The sequence below is a fragment of the Periophthalmus magnuspinnatus genome, chromosome 24 (genome assembly GCF_009829125.3).
Source record: "Periophthalmus magnuspinnatus isolate fPerMag1 chromosome 24, fPerMag1.2.pri, whole genome shotgun sequence".
NCBI lineage: Eukaryota > Metazoa > Chordata > Actinopteri > Gobiiformes > Gobiidae > Periophthalmus > Periophthalmus magnuspinnatus.
In genome coordinates, this window is record NC_047149.1 from 13,171,412 (window position 1) to 13,190,001 (window position 18,590).

The 18,590-nt window shown below is 37.3% G+C and overlaps 4 protein-coding genes across 4 annotated transcripts; 2 read left to right on the forward strand and 2 right to left on the reverse strand.

The window, feature by feature from the left end:
• Nucleotides 1–466: 466 nt before the first annotated feature.
• cd164 (CD164 molecule, sialomucin) lies at nucleotides 467–9,205 on the reverse strand. Its single transcript, XM_033990680.2, has 6 exons — nucleotides 8,959–9,205; nucleotides 8,404–8,478; nucleotides 5,805–5,864; nucleotides 5,437–5,553; nucleotides 5,103–5,180; nucleotides 467–3,402 (listed from the first exon to the last, which is right to left on the reverse strand). The coding sequence occupies exons 1-6, from the start codon at nucleotides 9,026–9,028 to the stop codon at nucleotides 3,233–3,235; spliced, it is 570 nt and encodes a 189-aa protein (XP_033846571.1). The 5' UTR covers nucleotides 9,029–9,205; the 3' UTR covers nucleotides 467–3,232.
• A 393-nt stretch (nucleotides 9,206–9,598) lies between these two features.
• Nucleotides 9,599–12,275, reverse strand: ppil6 (peptidylprolyl isomerase (cyclophilin)-like 6). The gene is made up of 8 exons (XM_055232404.1): nucleotides 12,219–12,275; nucleotides 11,353–11,448; nucleotides 10,904–11,092; nucleotides 10,633–10,695; nucleotides 10,198–10,345; nucleotides 10,018–10,077; nucleotides 9,791–9,926; nucleotides 9,599–9,710 (listed from the first exon to the last, which is right to left on the reverse strand). Exons 1-8 carry the CDS (start codon nucleotides 12,273–12,275, stop codon nucleotides 9,599–9,601), a joined length of 861 nt encoding a protein of 286 aa, XP_055088379.1.
• On the forward strand, nucleotides 11,943–17,953 carry LOC117392483 (flap endonuclease GEN homolog 1). Its single transcript, XM_055232278.1, is given in 15 exon segments — nucleotides 11,943–12,160; nucleotides 12,240–12,435; nucleotides 12,783–12,959; nucleotides 13,041–13,151; nucleotides 13,221–13,294; nucleotides 13,379–13,464; nucleotides 13,673–13,809; nucleotides 13,811–13,824; nucleotides 13,916–13,952; nucleotides 14,012–14,088; nucleotides 14,172–14,306; nucleotides 14,383–14,404; nucleotides 14,406–14,450; nucleotides 14,937–15,084; nucleotides 15,449–17,953. Coding segments are annotated over 15 exon segments (2,676 nt in total). The 5' UTR covers nucleotides 11,943–11,999; the 3' UTR covers nucleotides 16,705–17,953.
• Nucleotides 17,308–18,205, forward strand: msgn1 (mesogenin 1). The gene has a single exon (XM_033990578.2). It carries the CDS (start codon nucleotides 17,600–17,602, stop codon nucleotides 18,002–18,004), a length of 405 nt encoding a protein of 134 aa, XP_033846469.1. The 5' UTR covers nucleotides 17,308–17,599; the 3' UTR covers nucleotides 18,005–18,205.
• Nucleotides 18,206–18,590: the final 385 nt, after the last annotated feature.

Here is an 18,590-nt window from a genome sequence, read left to right on the forward strand (position 1 = left end):
TGTTCCAACAAAATTGTGAGTTGTTCCTCTAAAATATTACTCAAATTAAAGATTTTTCAAGTTAAGCTTTGGAAATGTGTGCTCTATCCCTGCATCCTAATGGACAAGTAAGCCAGGGCTATAGTGGAGAAGACAAAGTAAATCAGACTTATGGAACCCAAAACACAGCAAAGAAATAATAAGTTCCAGTCCAAAAAATAATAATCAGGGATAAAACTCTCAAAAATAAACATAAGACAAAAAAATCCCAACATGTAAGATTTTACCTCTTGAAAACATGATGAAACACCTTTATGCTACTAAGAACACAGGGCCTGAATTTGATACCTTATTTTTCTTAGCACTCAAATGTTACGATGGCAACGAGGCTAAAGAACGTCCCACTTGTGATTTGTCATGTAAATTGTGCAACCTCTAAGCTCCAAGGAAGTGGCCACTGCAAATGAAGCATAATAATAAGCACAGCTTTGTTTTACAATATTCAACTTTAATGATTTAACATTGTCAAACTAAGCAACATTAAAACAAAAAGGGCAATCATTTAGAAGATGTATGGAAATCTCAAAGCAGAACAAGGAGGCATTGTGGGATCTGGACCACACATATATGGCTGTGAATGTCATTTGGGCCTAGTGACTGAACATATAAATTAACACCAAAATGGGCTTTTAACATACAAACTGGACATGCCATGTGCATTTTAACATTGTACTATACAGAAAATGGTGGATATTGCAGAGTAGTACCATGAGAGGAGTGATCATAACATTGCAAATGCATTTATCAAGATTGTCACATTCCAAGTAAAAATAGTCATGTTTCAGGTGCATCACAATAAACTGAAATTGGAAAAATGTGAACATTTTAGTCAATTTTATATATTTTGGATTATTTAATGCAATTAAAATAAATACTTTGATTTTCATTTTCATTCATTTTTATTATCATTAGTATTTTCTTCAATTTCAGATAAAGAAGATGCACTTGTACATGTATAATGTATAATACTTATAATCCAACCAGGACAACTTGCAAGTGGACCGCATGGTGAAAGTGAAATTAACAATGACCATAAACTGTGAGCAACACTAAAATCGCTTAAAACTGAAAGTGCCAAGTCCTATAATACATGTGTTAGTTGTGGCATATCATTTTACATTCTACATTCTCTATTTTAACTGAATAAGGCACTTCTCTATAAGGGACTGAGTAACTTGTAGCTGCAGTGGATACGACAATTGGTCTCTATGGTGCTAGGGATGTTTTGTGGCACCACTTGTCAACATGTGATGCTGTGAATTTGTGGAATGTAACTGGGATATTCAAAATGTAGAGAGCCAACAATTCACCAGTGGATACCTAGTGACATTTGAGTGTTTTTAAATGTATGCTTGCGTGCTGTCGCAGCTAAGGCAAAACTCTGGCCTGTACTCTTGGGTTGACCCTAATGCCCCTAAGTGAATGTGAAAGATAAAAGGCATTATGATAGTGAGCAGCAAAAACATGGCATCGGAAATTATCCAAGGCAACAAAAACAAAGTTTTTTTTAATGTTTGGCTTATTAAGGAACATAACTTCTTCTTATTAGAAATAGTCAAGGCTATCTTACAGGCAGCTAATCATTTGAAAAACAAACAACAAAAAGCTTGTCAGTGCAACACTTAATTTCCATGCCAGAACCGAGGACTTTGGTTTGATGCACAATGTTTCAAGGCAATTTTTCATCTATAGCTTACAAAACAAGTGGTTTATTAGTTGTGTCTAAATCCCTATTAAGAGCATATGCAATGGGGGAATTACAACTCCAACATTCAGCATGCAATAATTAAAAGGCAACAAACCAACATTCTTGACAATGACAAGCCATTAAAGCTAAAGACATTCTCCTTTATTTCTCAATCTGAACGCAAAATAGAACAGAACATGGCTATCTACAAGAGGTCTATTTAACGTAAATCACAGTTAGCAGCAAGCTTCTTCAAGAACTAGACATGAGCTTAAGCTTGGCCACTTAATTGTTTTGCATTTTGTAATCACCTCCTCACTCAAGTCTGAAAAGTTATTATGTTGCAGATGAGGTACAATCTTTAGATGTTTTCACTGCACACACAACCCAAAATGTCCTGCCAACTCAATTTAGGTCAAAAGGCAACACAAATTACAACTAGAAGAGCATAATTGTTAGATTAGAGGACATTTTAGGTTACGTGGACCTAATCTTTTACACATATATAACTAAGCTCGCAACCTTCTCCTAAGATCTCTTGAATTATTATCTACCGTAATCTTCAATAAAAGCCATTTCAGTCCAGCTGGTTCACTACTAACACAAGCTATGTCACACAGAAGAAATATACCAATATTCACACAACACTTGGGCTCCAGGAGGACAACTCTAGTTTCCCCCTTCACTGTAAGTCAGACTGGACATTAAAAAGGCACTTCACTGCTGTTGCTGTTAACAAGGTGTGCACAATTTCCCCACTGTAACACGCATTTTTACATTATTTTATTATTAAATGTTCTATACAGTCCTTTCATTTGACCCGCAAGAACTGCAGCCAGATAAAATTCTAGGGATGATGAATCATGATCTGAATACGTGGCTTATTGCCCTGCAGCTGGTCTATGGGAAGTTGTTTGGCATTTATAAACTAGCATTTGCTGAATGGACAAACCCAAACGGCTAAATATCAATGGAGACCTTCACTGCAGTGGACCCTAAACTCCAACATGAAATGATTAGGTGCTGCTTTTAATAAGAAATCCTTCATTTTTTTCAGGGACTTTTCAAGTTTGACCAATTGTAATACAGTCTAAGAGCAACACAGAATCATTATACTCGCTAAAGGCTAACTTTGAACTCAAACAGTGTTTCCAAATTGAAATTGATAAGAAAAACTAATACAACATTGTAACTAGATCTCTCCTAAGCAAAACAGCTCCCATGAAACTGTAACTGTTTAACAGCGAATGCTATTTTTGAAAACCCTACTCCCATTTAATATGCAAGAATGAATAATGCTATGATTGATGTGTACTGACAGCATGACGTACTCAATAATGTTTCAAGCTCCTAAACGGTGCGAATAAATATCATGCATGCAGCAGCAGCACTAAAATGAGATGTGAAAATGCTAAATAACTTGTTTGAAAAGACTGTTTGAGTCCATTATGTTTTCTTCTACGAGTGGCTCTAAGTTGGAGGGAAAAAGTGCAAAGAATAAAGGCTTCAAAGGGTGTGGTAGTTGCGATCTTTTGATTTGCAGAACTTGTAGAGGAAGAAAATGACAGCTTGAAGACCCAGGACCAGGACTATACCTCCAATGAAACTTGCGGCGTCAAAAGTGTTATGGTGGGGCTCAGCAGTCGGGGTGAGAGGTGTAGTTACATTAGAGGAAGCTAAAACAGATTTAAAAAATTTTTAAAAAAAGATTCACAACAATTCAATTAAATATACTGGTCGAAGTAAACAATTTAAATGTTTTAAGATGTAGCTTTACTAGCACTGTACAAATAAAAAACAAATCTGTTACTCCAACTGCATAATTCTTTCTAATTATGTAAACACAATAACGTAGAACTAAAATACTAAAGCCATAACAAGATAAATAAATTAAAGCTGCAAGCAGCAATGATGACCCTTGCCCCTTGTGCACACCCAATTGCATTTACCAGCAACTTTGAGCAAAAATACTATTAATTTATGTCAAAGTGGAGGCAGAAATGTCATGCAATTCAATTCTCTTGCATAGATTTTAATCCCCAAGTTTCTTAAAAATGTAATAATGTTGACATTTCATGTGTACGGTAGTGGGCACTATAGTGTACACTCTTCATATGCACCATAATCCATTATATTCAGGCTGGGAGCATGCATTAGTGGTTCAAATTTGAGGTCTCTATGCTAATGCCTGTGGCTGTGAGAAGTCATCAAAGAAACTGGAAATGAAGGTGATTTCTGACTACATGCTATGCATAAACTGTAAGGAGCATCCCAAAAAATTTGATACATTTTGAATGTGAAGGTGTGTCGAAATGGCATGCTAAGTCAGAGGTCATTTGGACCAAAAACCTAGGACTAGATACGTTTTATATACACCCCGCCAAAATGATGACGGATTTTTGATCCAATATGGTCAACTTCCTGTTCACCATAGGTCAGTGCTCCAATTCACTTTTAGGCTAAACATTATAGAGCTCTATCCCTGTGCCAAATTTTGTGAGCCTATGCCAAAATTTGACCGTCTCCTCTCCCATAGGGGTCCACCTGCAGGGAGCGCTGTTGAGTCGAGTCATTTTGTGTGTGACATGTAAAATACTGTTATAAGGCTTAATTTTTGACCAAGCTCTGACAATGATGGTGGTTTGGTTAATGGGTCTTTTCCTCTCCATTGCCTGGTATGGCACAGTAGTGCAGAGACGTCAGGAGACCTACAGCCGATTATGGTCGACACAAATCACAGAACTGTAACCTATAAAGTGTACCTATGTAGCTTACATTATAGCTTATATTGTGAGTTGCACACAAGCGCAGGGTGTTCCTCATGTCATCATGTGCCCTGCCTCCTGCGCAGTGCACGGACTGGGTCTTTCCATACTGGGGCACAGCTGATTTATACTAGGGCATGTACCCCAGTAAAAAGGGTCTAGTGATGTCCCTGTTGTAGCAAAGCATCAAGTGTGAATCATGGATTTAACTGGTGTCAGCCAGTGTATAAGTGATGCAAATTTCAACGTGATCAGACTAAGCAGGTGCACATGTTTACATGTCTTTGCACCCCTGCTGGTCAACCAGAAAAAAGGCGATATGTTCATAATAGATTATTTTTCTCCCCCTCATGTATAGAAATGAATCCCAAGTTTCATACAAATCAGATAATGTTAATGTAAATTTATGTATAAATTAGGGGGCCCTATAGTGTCTACACATTTTTTTGACAGGCAGATAATTTTTTATATCCCCATGTGAGACTTTCTGTCAATGTTCAGAGGGTCAAAAATGCAATAATTTTGTTGGGGAAAAAAGGCAAAAAAGGCCAAAGTTACACTTTGTTACTGGCAAGGGCCAATTAGGTACAAAACCTTTATCCATCACATACCTGTTGTAGTAGTCATAGTGGTGGCATTGGTGCTATTAGTTGGAGTAACAGAAGGAGCAACCGTAGCAGTGGCATTGTCTATGAACAAAAGCAGAATGGTAAGCTCAAAAATTAAAGAAATCGTAAGGGGCACTACCAGTTTACTATATGCATCTTTAGATTAGTGATGGTATTTATATTATATTGGTCATTTATATATTGTAATTGCTATTAACTTAACAGGAACCCCAGGTAGGCTAGCAGGCTTTAAATGGGAAGCTAATAGGGATCCTAATAATACAAAAACAATAAAGTAAAACATGCTAGAGCCAGATTTGCGGACATCTGAGATTACCTGTAGTTGCATTAGTAGTGGAGACAACAGTGGTAGAGACTGTGGTCATGGTGGGAGAAGGAGCAGGGGTAGTCTTGTGGGTAGTCATGGGGACAAAGCTTGGAGCTGGGGTGACAGCTAGACAGGAAACCAACACCAAGCAAGAGAAGACAAATACAAGACCACCACATGAAGGTTAGCAGAGACAACAAAACTCCCATGTTATTGTTATAGCATAAGCAGGAAAATCGTAAACATTCACCTCTTAAATGTTAGAAGACAGAGGCCCAAAAATAACCCAATGAGCTGGACCCACAAAGATACCACATAGCTTGGCCAAAAAAATTTGTTGTTTTTTTCCCCACTTAAAAAGCATTATAATAACTTACCTGAGCAGGTAGCATTGGAACAGTTTTCATCAGCCAGAGTCTTGTTATAACAGCCAAATGCTGCATGAAAGAAAAAAGGCACTTGCTAGATGTCTGATTCTTAGTTACAAAAAATTAGCATACAATATATTATGTTAAACATTATCCACATGACTGCAATGTTTACAATAGTATAAATTAAGGACTAATTAGCTAAATATAACACTAAACATGACCCATTTTCAACATTTCTATTTGATCAACCAAATGAGTCAACTTACAACCGCCTTGGGCTGTGCAATTTGTTTGTGATTGAGATTTTATTATAGTGTAGGTTTAACTTGCTAGTAAAGCATTAATGCTGTGTCAGAATCTCAGAACATACTGTTCATTATGTATTCCACTGTCCAACAAAGACAATTTATATTGGACAATCTGACTATTGATTAACTACATGTATGGAGGGACTTTGGTCCTCCTCTCATCTGGCCTGGATACCCAGTAATACAAGTGAATCACTCACTGAAATTGTGTGATTCCAGAACATGTTGTTTTAATACATTTTGACACATGAGTAATTGTTTCTTTAAGAGTGGAATGGGTGGTCAGTGAGTCATTCCTGACAGCTCTTTAACCAACCAATAAAATTTACTTTGAATTAAATTTCACAATAAAATGCATAATAAACCATTTAAAATGTTTTTTTAATCATATCTTTATTTTTATTCTGCATAAAATTTGAATGGGCCAGGAAAAGAGATTCAGTCATACTCACCCTAAACTTGCTAAAAATGGTGGTATTTGAACACTAAATAAAGACAATTGGAATCCAAACATTTCTCTAAACAGAGAAATAGGATTTTCTCTGATGAGTGGGTAGACAGGTGATCTTTGAGCTCCACACCACCTCTCTGGGTTGGTGACTTATAACAAACATCTGGAGGATTATTACCCAAACATAAATGAAACACAGGGTGTGCCTGGTGCTTGCGATGTCGTACAATTATAAAACAGCAAGGCATAAGACAGCTACCAGATGGCCCACATGTCACAGAAGGATCAATATGACAGCAGATATCATTGAGAAAAGAAGAAATTCCTCTCTAAACAGGGATAAATGTCTCATCTACGTTTTCCACCAATCTTGATCTACTGGACCTCAATATCAAAAATAACAGAACAAAGGAAAAGAAATGGGCTAGTGAAGAAGATGATAAAGAACAAACCAGTTAAACTATAAATGTTTCTAATGATAACCTGCATTGTATTTTTAGCTGTTTTGTAATGTTAATGTAATTTTATATCAGTAATGTAGAAGGTATTTTCACTTCTCTGTGGCCATGTTATCTCACATGCTGTTGTGAAAGTTGCAGCTGGCCTCAAACCTTTTCTAACATGGTCATAAGGTATAGCATGGTGCAAAATGAATTGCAACAGACTTGATCAGCAATCTGAACAGTAATCAGCCAAATGCAAAGCTTAAAATTAGGCAAGTCATTCACAGAACAAAAATAAGTGTACAAAGAAGACTTGAATTTCAATATTAAAAAAATGAATCTAAAATATCTACTTCTTGTTGACCATGTTTGAGAAGCAATAGCCAATGCAGTAGCAGCCCTTCTATACAATGTATCCATACTTCTAAAACAGAGCAATAGTTAACATTAAGGTACATTTTGTGTAGATGGAATGTGGTTAGCAACAAGTTGTAAACCTAGTCAGCACTTCCTCAACAGCTCATCTGTCCTGTCCAACCACTCAATAGTACCATATATAGTTTTTACAAACGGGAGACAAACCCAGTGGAGGGTGTGGAGCAAACCAATATCATCATGACGAGAAAATCAAAGTGGCCTGAAGTGAGGCTGTCAAACAGGTTGTCTCCCAGAGGACGTAAGAGGATCTCTGACTCGGTCTTACAATCCAAGTAATCAGATCCCTTTACTTTTGCCTTTGGGATGATCTGAATAAGTAACGGTAAACAACCACTGTCTAATGGATGTTTATTAAAAAAAATCGGGCAAAGTTAAGCACAAATCCTTGTATTCACTCTTTCACGTATCCCTTACTTCCTTCCAAAAACAGAACAGACTTCCTGCCATGCATCCTTCCTTCTCATCTTCACAATCACAGCAATGGACAAAACAAGCCAAAGGTCATATGGTGAAAGGTCATATGTTGAAAGTGGGCAAAACTGAAAAGGTTTCAATACCAGTTATAAAGAAGTAAATGAAAACAGCATATATATCAACACTTGATAGACAATGTTGAAAGTACTGAATAAAACTGTAGAAATAGTTGTAAATGATCAACAACATCCTCAAGATTGAATCCACATCCACCTCCTTGTTAAACCAGCTGGTCCAGACTCACAGGGGCAAGTTCCCAGATCTTTAAGCGTCACTTTGGGTTTTGGGAAAAATATGGTGTAGACACAGCTTCCTGCTGCCTGCTTCTCATTCTCCACATGCCCTCGAATAAAGTACCTTATCAATTCAGCTTTGTCTTCACAATGAAGAAAGCACAAGGACCACCCTGTGTCCCACTCTGTCACTCAATTTTAGGTTAAATATCCGTCCATACAATGTGTTGCTATGGCTTCTAAAGTTTATATACTTACTTGATGAGCAATTGGCCCATTGGCAGTCCATATTAGCTCCACAGAATTCACAATCTTTGAGAGTAGTACATACATCTGTAAAAAATAAATGAATAAATAATGATGAAAATAATAAACTACAATATGTTCCATCTAGAATATGGGCTTGATGTTACAAATTGTACTGTACATTTTGTGCAGATAGAAGAAAGATATAACATTGTAACACACTGTATGAAAAGGCCTAATTAGAATTAGTAATTGGTTGTTACAAAACACACTGCCTGCATAACATTATTCTTTGTATTCATGCTGACTGGCTGATGTCTAAAGGTTTGGCCTTTCAATTCTTGAATGATCAACAAGAAAATAAACAAAATCATAACTTTGCCTATCCCTCAAAAATTGACAACGAACAGTGTGTCAGAGTCAGTTGACACGCACTGAGTCAGTCATATCAGCACAATAAGACAACAGAAGGTTGCAAAGCAGTATTCATCAATACAAGTATTGATGAAAAACATGGCTTGACTGTAGCTCGGCGCTAGCTCAGCAGCGCAGAGGTCGCAAACTTACCTGGGTCCACCGCGGCAGATGCGCCAACCAACAGCAAAACTACAGCGACAAATACCGCCCTAGAGTCCATGACTAAGGCCAACTTATTGCTCTATTTTCAACGCAAAAGTAACGTGTATCCACCAACAACGTCGCGATTGGCAATTCTAAATTTTAGGGGGTTCTTTGTGCCTATCTTTCCGTGTTCGGATCTGCTCCTGCTGATTCTTGGATCAGGGCTCTCCACTTCCTAGTCAGCAGGTCATGTGGCACTTTTCACTGAGAGGGAGGGACAAGACGTAGGCAGCCGGTACGACGTCAGACACAGGTTGCATAATCCTTCTATCAATCAAATGGACGTATTTATTTTTTATGTATTTTATTCATCCTTTGACATGGTTGGCCATAGGGAGAAAACATATGTAAAACAATATCGTAGGCTAAATACTGTAATTATATATATATATATATATATATATATATATATATATATATATATATATATATATATATATATATATATATATATATATATATATATATATATATATATATATATATATATATATATATATAGGATGGTTTAGATATGGATGATGTTTTTTCAGAGATATGGTGTAAAGCTGTTATATCTACTATTTAATGTCATTTTCTCCATAACCTAAATCTTTAATATGCCACAGTTGATAACTTTACAGTCATGTTTTGGTCTTTCATTACACGTTGGAGCTTCCTCTATTCTTTTAAGTACATCCAGACCTTCAATCAATTGACTGTAAAACAAAAATATAAAGAAAAATAATCTTAACTTTGACAAGTACAACCAGCATAAGGCTACAAATGTTATACAGACCCAAATGCTACATAGGTTTGATCCATCCATGGTGTCGGCTGCAGAGTGATGTAAAACTGGGATCCATTACTGTGTGGACCTTTATTTGCCATTCCTAATGTCCCACGCTGTGAGTGAGATATGGCAAAACTCTCATCTAAGAAAAAACATACAAAGACAGCTGGTGAAAAAGAGGCATGGAGTCAGGGTGTATAGTATTGTATTATTATTTGTTAATTATATTTTACCTTCAAATGTAGGCCCGTAGATTGATTCACCTCCATCACCTCTATGTTTTGGTGATATGTCTAAAAAACAAAAATGTGTATGGCTTGTTGTCCTGAGTCATTTGTTCAATTTGGGCTGTTCCTAAGCCCTGAATATAAACATATATGATTCCAAACTGTAAATTAATTACAATACTTTACCTCCACCTTGGACCCAGCCGTTTGGCACCACCCTATGAAACAATGTGCCCTTGTAGCAAAGTGGGAATCCACTCACTGACAGGCCCTGCTCTCCTGTGCACAGAGCTTCAAAGTTCTTTGTTGTCTTTGGACACACATCTGTGAACAACTTTAGAAAACACATATATTGTATTAGTATAGCATGCTCAATTAAAAAAATATTGTACCATTTAAAAGAAAACTAGTATCTATTTGGTAAGCTCATACCAGTACAACTTATGCTGTTTGTACTGGTATGAGCTTACTGATTTAATTTGGTCAAACATTTTTACACTTCTGGTGGTAGAGCAATAATATAGTGACATAGGGATGTCAGATAAAATTATTATAGAAAATTCAAGATCAGATCTGTGCCGCTTTTCTTGAAGGGTAAACCAACATAATTGACAGCATTACCTCAAATAAGAATCTGCCAGCCTTTTCACCTACTATTTCCACATCCATGAACACAAACTGATGCTGCAATGTTGGGAGATGTTGTTACATATTGATTACAGGCATAAACAAAATATATGTATAATTGGCAGGTGTATATGACTAAATGGCTCACTGAACTAAAATGTAAAACTGATTCAACAAAAAAAAAAAAAGAAAAAGATTGACTGATTACAATATCATTGCATGCAAATTTTGTCTTTTGACTTTATAATGTTTGATGTTGACTAACTTTTGTATTTTGTAAGTATTTATGGTAGTAGTTTTCAGCAAGAGCCTTATAGAGAATGGGTGGCCGCATTATAGTGAATTCCCAATTATCCTTAGCCCATCTGCAGAGGTCGTTCTCATTTCCCAGAAGTTTTCCATTTAGAAAGCACATCAGACTACTGGAGTACTGCCACAATTCACCCCGGATCTCCTACAAGACAGCACAAAACAAATGTATAGTGCAAACTAATCACAAACCAAAAGTGAACAAACTACAGTAGCCATGTGGAAACAAATAATTATCTTTCAGAACCATTGTCAATAGCTAGATTAAACCAAAATACCCAAATACTCTAGTCACAAACCAAAAATGAAGTGACCTAAAAAAAAAAAGCTGATTTTACTAGCATTTGATCAAGTTAAAGTATAACATAAACAATGATGCTCGCTCAGATCTAACTGCTCACTCACCATTTTGCTTTTCCACAAATATGTATCCCACTCATTTTCAAGTAAAGGTTTGATATGGGGTTTATGAAACGCCTCTTGAAACGTTTCCTCAAGCCCCTGTGAACAGAATACATTTTAAAATGCAGTACATAAAAACAGTGAACTACTTTATAAAATGCAATAAATAAATACCTCTGCAATACTTTTAGCGACATGAAAATTAGGCTCTTTCATCAAACCCACAATTTCGATAAGGACTTTTGAGTGTTCTGTTTTGTCCATTGTTAGAAAAGTAAAGTAAAAAGAAAGCCTCATCTTATCAACAGACACGCCATCTCCATGACAACAGCGTGTCCGATGCTGCATGATGACGAAAATAATCTGCGACGGATCGTTAAAAAAAAAAATTGATGATGAATATTACTTAATTATAGTGTAGTGGCCAGTGTAACAGCTTGATAAAGTCCAATTAATCAAATTCAAAGTAATATACAAAGTAAAACCGTCGAACGCTGACGTAAAATTACAGAGGAATTTTAGCGAATGAGAACGAAGCATGAGGAAGTCCGACCACGGCGCCATCTTTTGAAAGTTGTTGTTTTGAGGTATCGACGATCTTTCGCATGTTTTAGTTTGCATACCTTTGTAGCCCACTATTTGGTGACATTATGGGCGTCCATGAGCTGTGGTCCATTCTGGAGCCGGTCCGAAAGTCAGTGCCTTTGTACAGTTTGAGCGGAAAGACGCTTGCAGTGGATCTGAGTCTCTGGGTGTGTGAAGCTCAGCATGTCCAGGCTATGATGGGAAGGGTCACTAAACCACATCTGAGGTAACTATCCAGTATTCCGCCGTAAGTGTGACTATAAGTACCATGATTATACCCTTACACTCTTCCTCTTTGTGTCTAGAAACCTGTTCTTTAGAGTGTCATCTCTTACTCTCATGGGGATAAAGCTGATTTTTGTCATGGAAGGAGAGGCTCCAAAACTTAAAGCAGAGACCATGTATAAAAGGAATCAAGGCAGATTTGGAACAAAAGCGGCAGCAGCTCCAAAGAGCATGGCTAACACCAACAGAGGGCGTTTCAAAGCCATACTAAGAGAGGTATAATGACCAAATTTCATTTTATTTTTTCCTATAATTTAAGATTTTGTCCATTTGTACTTCTGTATTTACAGTGACAAAAATATATACTGACTTTTACTGTAATAACACAAATCCTTTTGATATTTACATTTAGACTCACACTTCACTGCAATGATCACCTTATAAACGTTTGACATTTTTCTAAAATGTCGTCTCTTACTTTAGCTGTTGAACTTAAGTGTTCTAATTTCTAATAATGTAAATTTTACATACTTACATACTTGCAGGTAGTTCCCAAAATATTGCATTTGGGATTGTTAACATCTTAGTTAATGGACCTTATTAACTGCCTGTTTTTTGCATAGTGTGCAGAAATGTTGGATTGCATGGGTGTGCCGTGGGTGACAGCGGCTGGTGAGGCAGAAGCCATGTGTGCCTACCTAGACTCTCAGGGCCTGGTTGATGGCTGCATCACAAATGATGGAGATGCTTTTCTGTATGGAGCCAGGACAGTTTACAGGAACTTCAACATGAACACAAAAGTACCAATCACATCTGTCATTCTGTTTTGTTTTCTAATTTCATACCTGTATAATTTAATTTCTATAATTTGATAAACCCAGGACCCTCAATTGGACTGTTACCAGACATCTGATGTGGAAAGAGACCTGCATCTCTCTCGAGAAAATCTTGTTGGCCTGGCAATTTTTCTTGGATGCGATTATATTCCCAATGTAATAAATATGGTTCATATTTATGTAAACTATTTTAACAGTATTCATACATATATTTAACTTTGCTAGGGGATACAAGGAGTTGGCAAAGAGCAAGCTTTAAGGTTGATCCATAAACTGGAGGGGCAAACTATTCTACAGCAGTAAGATAAAAGTATTGACAAAAGTGTATTCCTCATTCATGGCTTTTTGTTTCCTTAATTATGTCTATTTTTGTATCACTTTAGGTTTAATAAATGGAAGGAGGATAACACATTTATTCCAGAATCAGCTGTGAAGAAAGTCCCTCACTGCAATGTATGCCGACATCCTGGTGAGTTTTGCCCTGCTTTGAACTCTGACCTGTCTCTGTTTCCCATTAAGCAGGATAGTGTTGAACACTGGGGCAGAGATTTTCACACATAGATGATTCAAGGTCATTCAACCCATAATGTCATAACATACACACGTGAGAACATAGGAAGGTGTGGTATGTGATTTGTTGTATTTCAATCTTTAAAATTATCAATATGTGACTGTAGGCTCAGCAAAGGCACATGAGAAAAGTGGATGCTTGCTCTGTGATCCAGCAAAGATTTTGTGAACCCCAGGACTTGACTACCAGTGTCCATGTGACTGGCATCACAAGGAACAAAGTCGCCAAGCTATATCATTAGAGGACAAACATCAGAAAGTGGGTTTATTTGTATGTAATTATATAAATATATCTTCTTATCGTTTTTTATGCAATTGTACTTATTCTGTCCATATTGTATTTTTTTTAGAAAAACCATTGCAAATCCCTTTTTTCCATTTACAAAGGTAAAACAAATTATAAATTATAAACTGCTCTTTTAACTAATTTGTTGTTTTTATTTTAGATTATTAATGAGTTTCTAATAGCAAAAGACAAGCCTGTATCCCATTTTAAAAGGAGGCTACCTAATATGCTTCTGATGCAGGTAAAAATATATCATTACATTAGATAAGTTACATTTGTTGGTTCATTTCCAATGTAATATAACAATGCTCTTTATTAAGTAGAAATTTGGCATACAATAAAATGGAATGGCCAAAAACTACACAAGTGAAAAACTTCTTGTCTTGATGGACATACACAAACTTGATAAATAGAAAACATGGAAGAGATGTCTCCATGCAAGTCAAGCCACTTCGGTGAGACAGTGTTTACTTTTCATTAGAATATAGGAAAATACTAATATAGTTATAATGATTCATATTTTTATTGCAGAATATTAAAGCCACGTGTGAGAACATGGAGTGTCGTGCTTTGAAGTTGTTTGGACAAAAACCAGGTCAGTTGTATGTTACAGTATTATTTGAAAATCAGATGTTCTTGATTTAAATGTAATGATATTAATTTGAATATTTGAGTGAGAAGACTGCTGTGTGTGTGGTAGGAAAAGCGGTGCTAGGTACTCGCGCCTAACCTGTCTGTTAGTGACAGTCTGTGAGTCTGTGGTTCAGAGGTGGCAGATCAGTCACAACAGTCACTAGGTGCTAAAGTTGCTTCCTCTTCAGGCTGGGAAACCTGTCAAATCACAGTGCACTTCACTAACAAGCTAGACTGATCAATATGGAAACTCCCAATCAACTAATTCTAGTTGACTGCGTTTGTTTAATACTCAAATTCATATACAAAAAAGTACAAAACAGGCATTACATTTTTTAATTAGAGTTTGGTTAGACATCTAAACCGAGCAAGTCAGACAAATTAAATTGTTATTATATTGTTATAAGCAGTTATAAACTTGTAAAACACAGAAGTGTTTTACATTTTCAGAGCATTATGCATTTCCCGAAGACCCAGCACCTGAGAATCAAGATGAAGTCAGGACTGTAGAGGAAGAATCTCTTTTTCGAGTGGCCTATCCAGAAGTGGTGGCGAGCTTCCTGAGAGAGAAAGCCATAGCGGAGGAGAACAAGAACAAGAGTAAGTTTAACCATTGTTAAATTTTCCTAATTATGGTTTCCTTTTAGTTCTCATAGACTGATTATGGCTAACAAGTACATTTTCATAACACTTTGTTATTGGTCCAGATCAAAGGCACCTACAGTTTGTGGTGTTGTTCAAGACTGAGCCTTACAGCAGGTCTGACACCTGAAATGTGCTGTTTGGCACCACTGGCTTTGAAGCAGCCCAGAGGTGTCTAGCTCACAGGTTTTGTTGTTGTCACTTTTTTGCAGGTTGTGTGGTAGTATCTCACTGTTGTAGATCATGGCTGGCAATGAGCATGTTTGATCAGTGTTGTTGATACTACCACAGTCAAATTAACACACTTGTCTCCCTCTTTCAGAGAAGAAGACAAAAAGTACAAAAGAGAAGGCTGTTGTTGAATCAGATGGTATTTCTGACCTCATGGCTCAAATGTCTCTCCAGAGTTCATCCACAGATGTTCAGTCAAAACCTGCAATGCTACCTGTTTCTATTTGTACTCTAGATGAACTAGACAAAGTTGTTTTGGACACTCCAGTAAGCCATAAAAGGCAAGTAAATGATGGCTGTCCAGGTTCTCCCGCATCACCGCCAGAGTCCAAAGAGGCAGCTTCTTTGTCTGTTTCTGCTGTAATAAGTGCTCTTCATCTAAGTGATATTGACTGGGATACAGTATCATTCACATCGTCTCCCCTTCCTCCTGCAACTACCAGCATCACCATACAACCAAAGATTGTTCAACGCCTGCACGTTGATGTAAATGAAACTGGAACATGCGATCTACAGACAAAAAATCTCAAAGCTCCAACCTCCATTTCGGTTTCTGAGCTGTGTGAGGAGCAACCTTTGCGAGATCGAATAATCATGAAGAATATAGCCAGTAAAATCAACAGAAACAGCATTATTGCAGAACAAGAAAGTAAAAATATAACTTTAGATGATAAACATCGCCATGCAGAAAGCAAAATGTTAGAAAAGACAAGACTGACGAAAAACCTGTGTGTACCGTTTATGACACAACATGAATTACATAAGTCAAAACAACCAATGAAGCCTCTAGCACTTGACCCAGTTCCCATACAGCCCGAGAACACATGCAAAGTCCCTCAGAAGCCCCCACAGAAATTCAAATTTGTCAAAACCATTGTTGCTTCATCACTTTTGCCACAAAAATTCTATTCTGACTCTGTACATAGTGGCAAAGTCAAAATCAAAACCTTGACGAAAAAGAGTGTGTGTGTGAGTGGTGGATTGTCTAGTGACAGTGACTCTGAAAACCAGCGAACTGTACCAGAGACAAAATCTAAAACCAAGATCAAGGCCAAACAGAGTCATCAGTCGGACATTCTTTCAAGACCTGTGTCCAAAGCAGTTAGACCAAAAGTGCAGATAAAAAGTCACAAATTAAGAAGCCATAGTTTGGAAGTTGGCACAGTTACAACAACCAGATTCTATACAGAAAACAAATACAAAGATACTTTCAATTCTATTATTGATGATGTGTTCAGTCCGTGTCCATCTTCACCTGCGGCAGACTTGGAGAGTGATGATTCTGTAATATGTAATGACAGCCCTTTACCTTTGGCTGAAAGACTGAAACTAAAATTTCAGAAGTAAGCACCATTTTTCTGCTTAAAAAACAATTTACATTTGACGGACTGGATGTTAAAGGGAACCACCCTCATTTGAATTGGCACTATAATACTGTTAATAATGTTATGAATGGTAGTTTACACAGAAAGTTTATTTGACAATTGACAAGTTCCATGTCCTAGAAGCAGCTGAGGGACATACAGAGGACATTGTTTTACAACTCTGTGTTGTTCCCCTTGATCACAAGTGAGTTCTTGCACACCTTTTCAGACATGAAAAGGTCTGGCAGGAGTGTGGTGACAGCTGCATCCTCTGGACATGACCAAATCCAGCTATCTGGTCAGAGCTGGTTAAAGCATGTTGGTAACAACCAAAATAATTCAGCCAAATTCTTAGCATGTTTTCAATTCGAATTTCTCTTATTGTATTCATTTATGGTTCAAAAATTCACAGGTTATTTTTATTGTTCCATATTGTCAATAATTTTGATGTTTATGTATTTAATGTTTGGCAGTGTCACCAATACTGAGTTGGCTGGCATATGGACTAGGCCTAATTTAAATGACTAGACTGAAGAGAAAGAGCATCATCATGTTACTCCTCCATTACACAAATCGCATCAAACTGACAGTTGTTTTCAAGCTATCTTTAAAGAGTGATTTCCCACGTATTATTTTTCTTTCCGTCACATTATCCGTCTATTTAGCCTTATTCACACCACGGTGATAACGAACGACGTCCTTCTGGAAGGTCGCGTTTTGGCACTTGGAGATTTTCTTTGAACTTTTTTCCGCCTCAGCTGTGAACCAATAAACCTCTGGAGACCGGTTCTATATAAAAAGAGCGCTACAGAATCTCCTGCGCACAACACTGGTCGTTCACCTGGATATCGGCGTCACTGACCCGGGACCTTTGCAATATGGATGTAGTACCAGCTGAAATAATAACTGAGTGGGCACCCAGTCATTTCGGAGAAGAACAAGCCAGCTCTCCAGAGTCCTCTCTGGACTCCATGTGCTCTTCACCGGAGATGAGCTGTCCAAGCGGATCTCCGGACACAGACTTTTCATTTGGTTACTGTGGACGAAGGATGACTAACGCAACGCAGAGGCAGAGCAAGTCAAAGATGTCCACCAAGAGGCGCATGAAGGCCAGCGAGAGGGAGAAGTTGCGCATGAGGAGCCTGGCGGAGGCCCTGCACCAGCTCCGAGATTACTTGCCTCCGGATTATACCAAGAGAGGACAACCACTCACCAAAATACAGACCCTCAAATATACCATTGAGTACATCAACAAACTCTCGGACATCCTTAGCCATGCGTAATATTCTTTTACGCACGTTCTGACTTTTCGCCCTTTTCTAGATGCTGTAAATATTGTTAAATGGGCACTTGTCGATTGCTATGTATATTGGGACATTCTTTTAGTTTTTGTTCATTTCAATTAAGTTTGACTTTATTATAGATTTATACGAGCGTGCATCCCTATAGGCCTATGCCAACTGGTTGAAGACACAGATAGGCTAAGCAAAGTAGCTTTCTTTCTTTCTTGGTAGTTTTGGGCATTTTGTGAGTTGAATGTGACATTTTATATTGCTACAAGATTTGTATGTTTTTTATTTGAATTAATACGTTTGTTGGTATTTTCTTATTCTAAAGTCCAACTTTTTTATGATTATTGTTTATTACATTCTATAATTCCATTAAAAAGATATTTTGAATAAATTGAAATTTTGAACTTGTGTTGTTGGACTACTTGAATGAATTATTGAATTGTCCTATTGTTGCCTTGTATCTAGCGTGGCGTTAAATTTGTCCAATCAGATTCTAATTCAACAGTTTGTGGGCGGGGTGAAAGCGCCATGGAGCCAATCACAGAAGAGTTTTTCCAGGTGGGCGGGGCTCTATATA

Excerpts from the sequence above, each read along its gene's own strand:
- ppil6 (XM_055232404.1), bottom strand. The coding sequence starts at position 12,275 with ATGAGAGTAAGAGATGACACTCTAAAGAACAGGTTTCTAGACACAAAG. Across the intron at positions 11,449-12,218 it reads TAGACACAAAGAGGAAGAGT|GGGCTTGAGGAAACGTTTCA; the intron begins GTAAGGGTATAA and ends TTCTGTTCACAG. Across the intron at positions 10,346-10,632 it reads CTGGCAGATTCTTATTTGAG|TTGTTCACAGATGTGTGTCC; the intron begins GTAATGCTGTCA and ends TGTTTTCTAAAG.
- msgn1 (XM_033990578.2), top strand. The coding sequence starts at position 17,600 with ATGGATGTAGTACCAGCTGAAATAATAACTGAGTGGGCACCCAGTCAT.
- cd164 (XM_033990680.2), bottom strand. The coding sequence starts at position 9,028 with ATGGACTCTAGGGCGGTATTTGTCGCTGTAGTTTTGCTGTTGGTTGGC. Across the intron at positions 5,554-5,804 it reads TTCCAATGCTACCTGCTCAG|CTGTCACCCCAGCTCCAAGC; the intron begins GTAAGTTATTAT and ends TTTCCTGTCTAG. Across the intron at positions 5,181-5,436 it reads CACTACTAATGCAACTACAG|ACAATGCCACTGCTACGGTT; the intron begins GTAATCTCAGAT and ends TTTTGTTCATAG.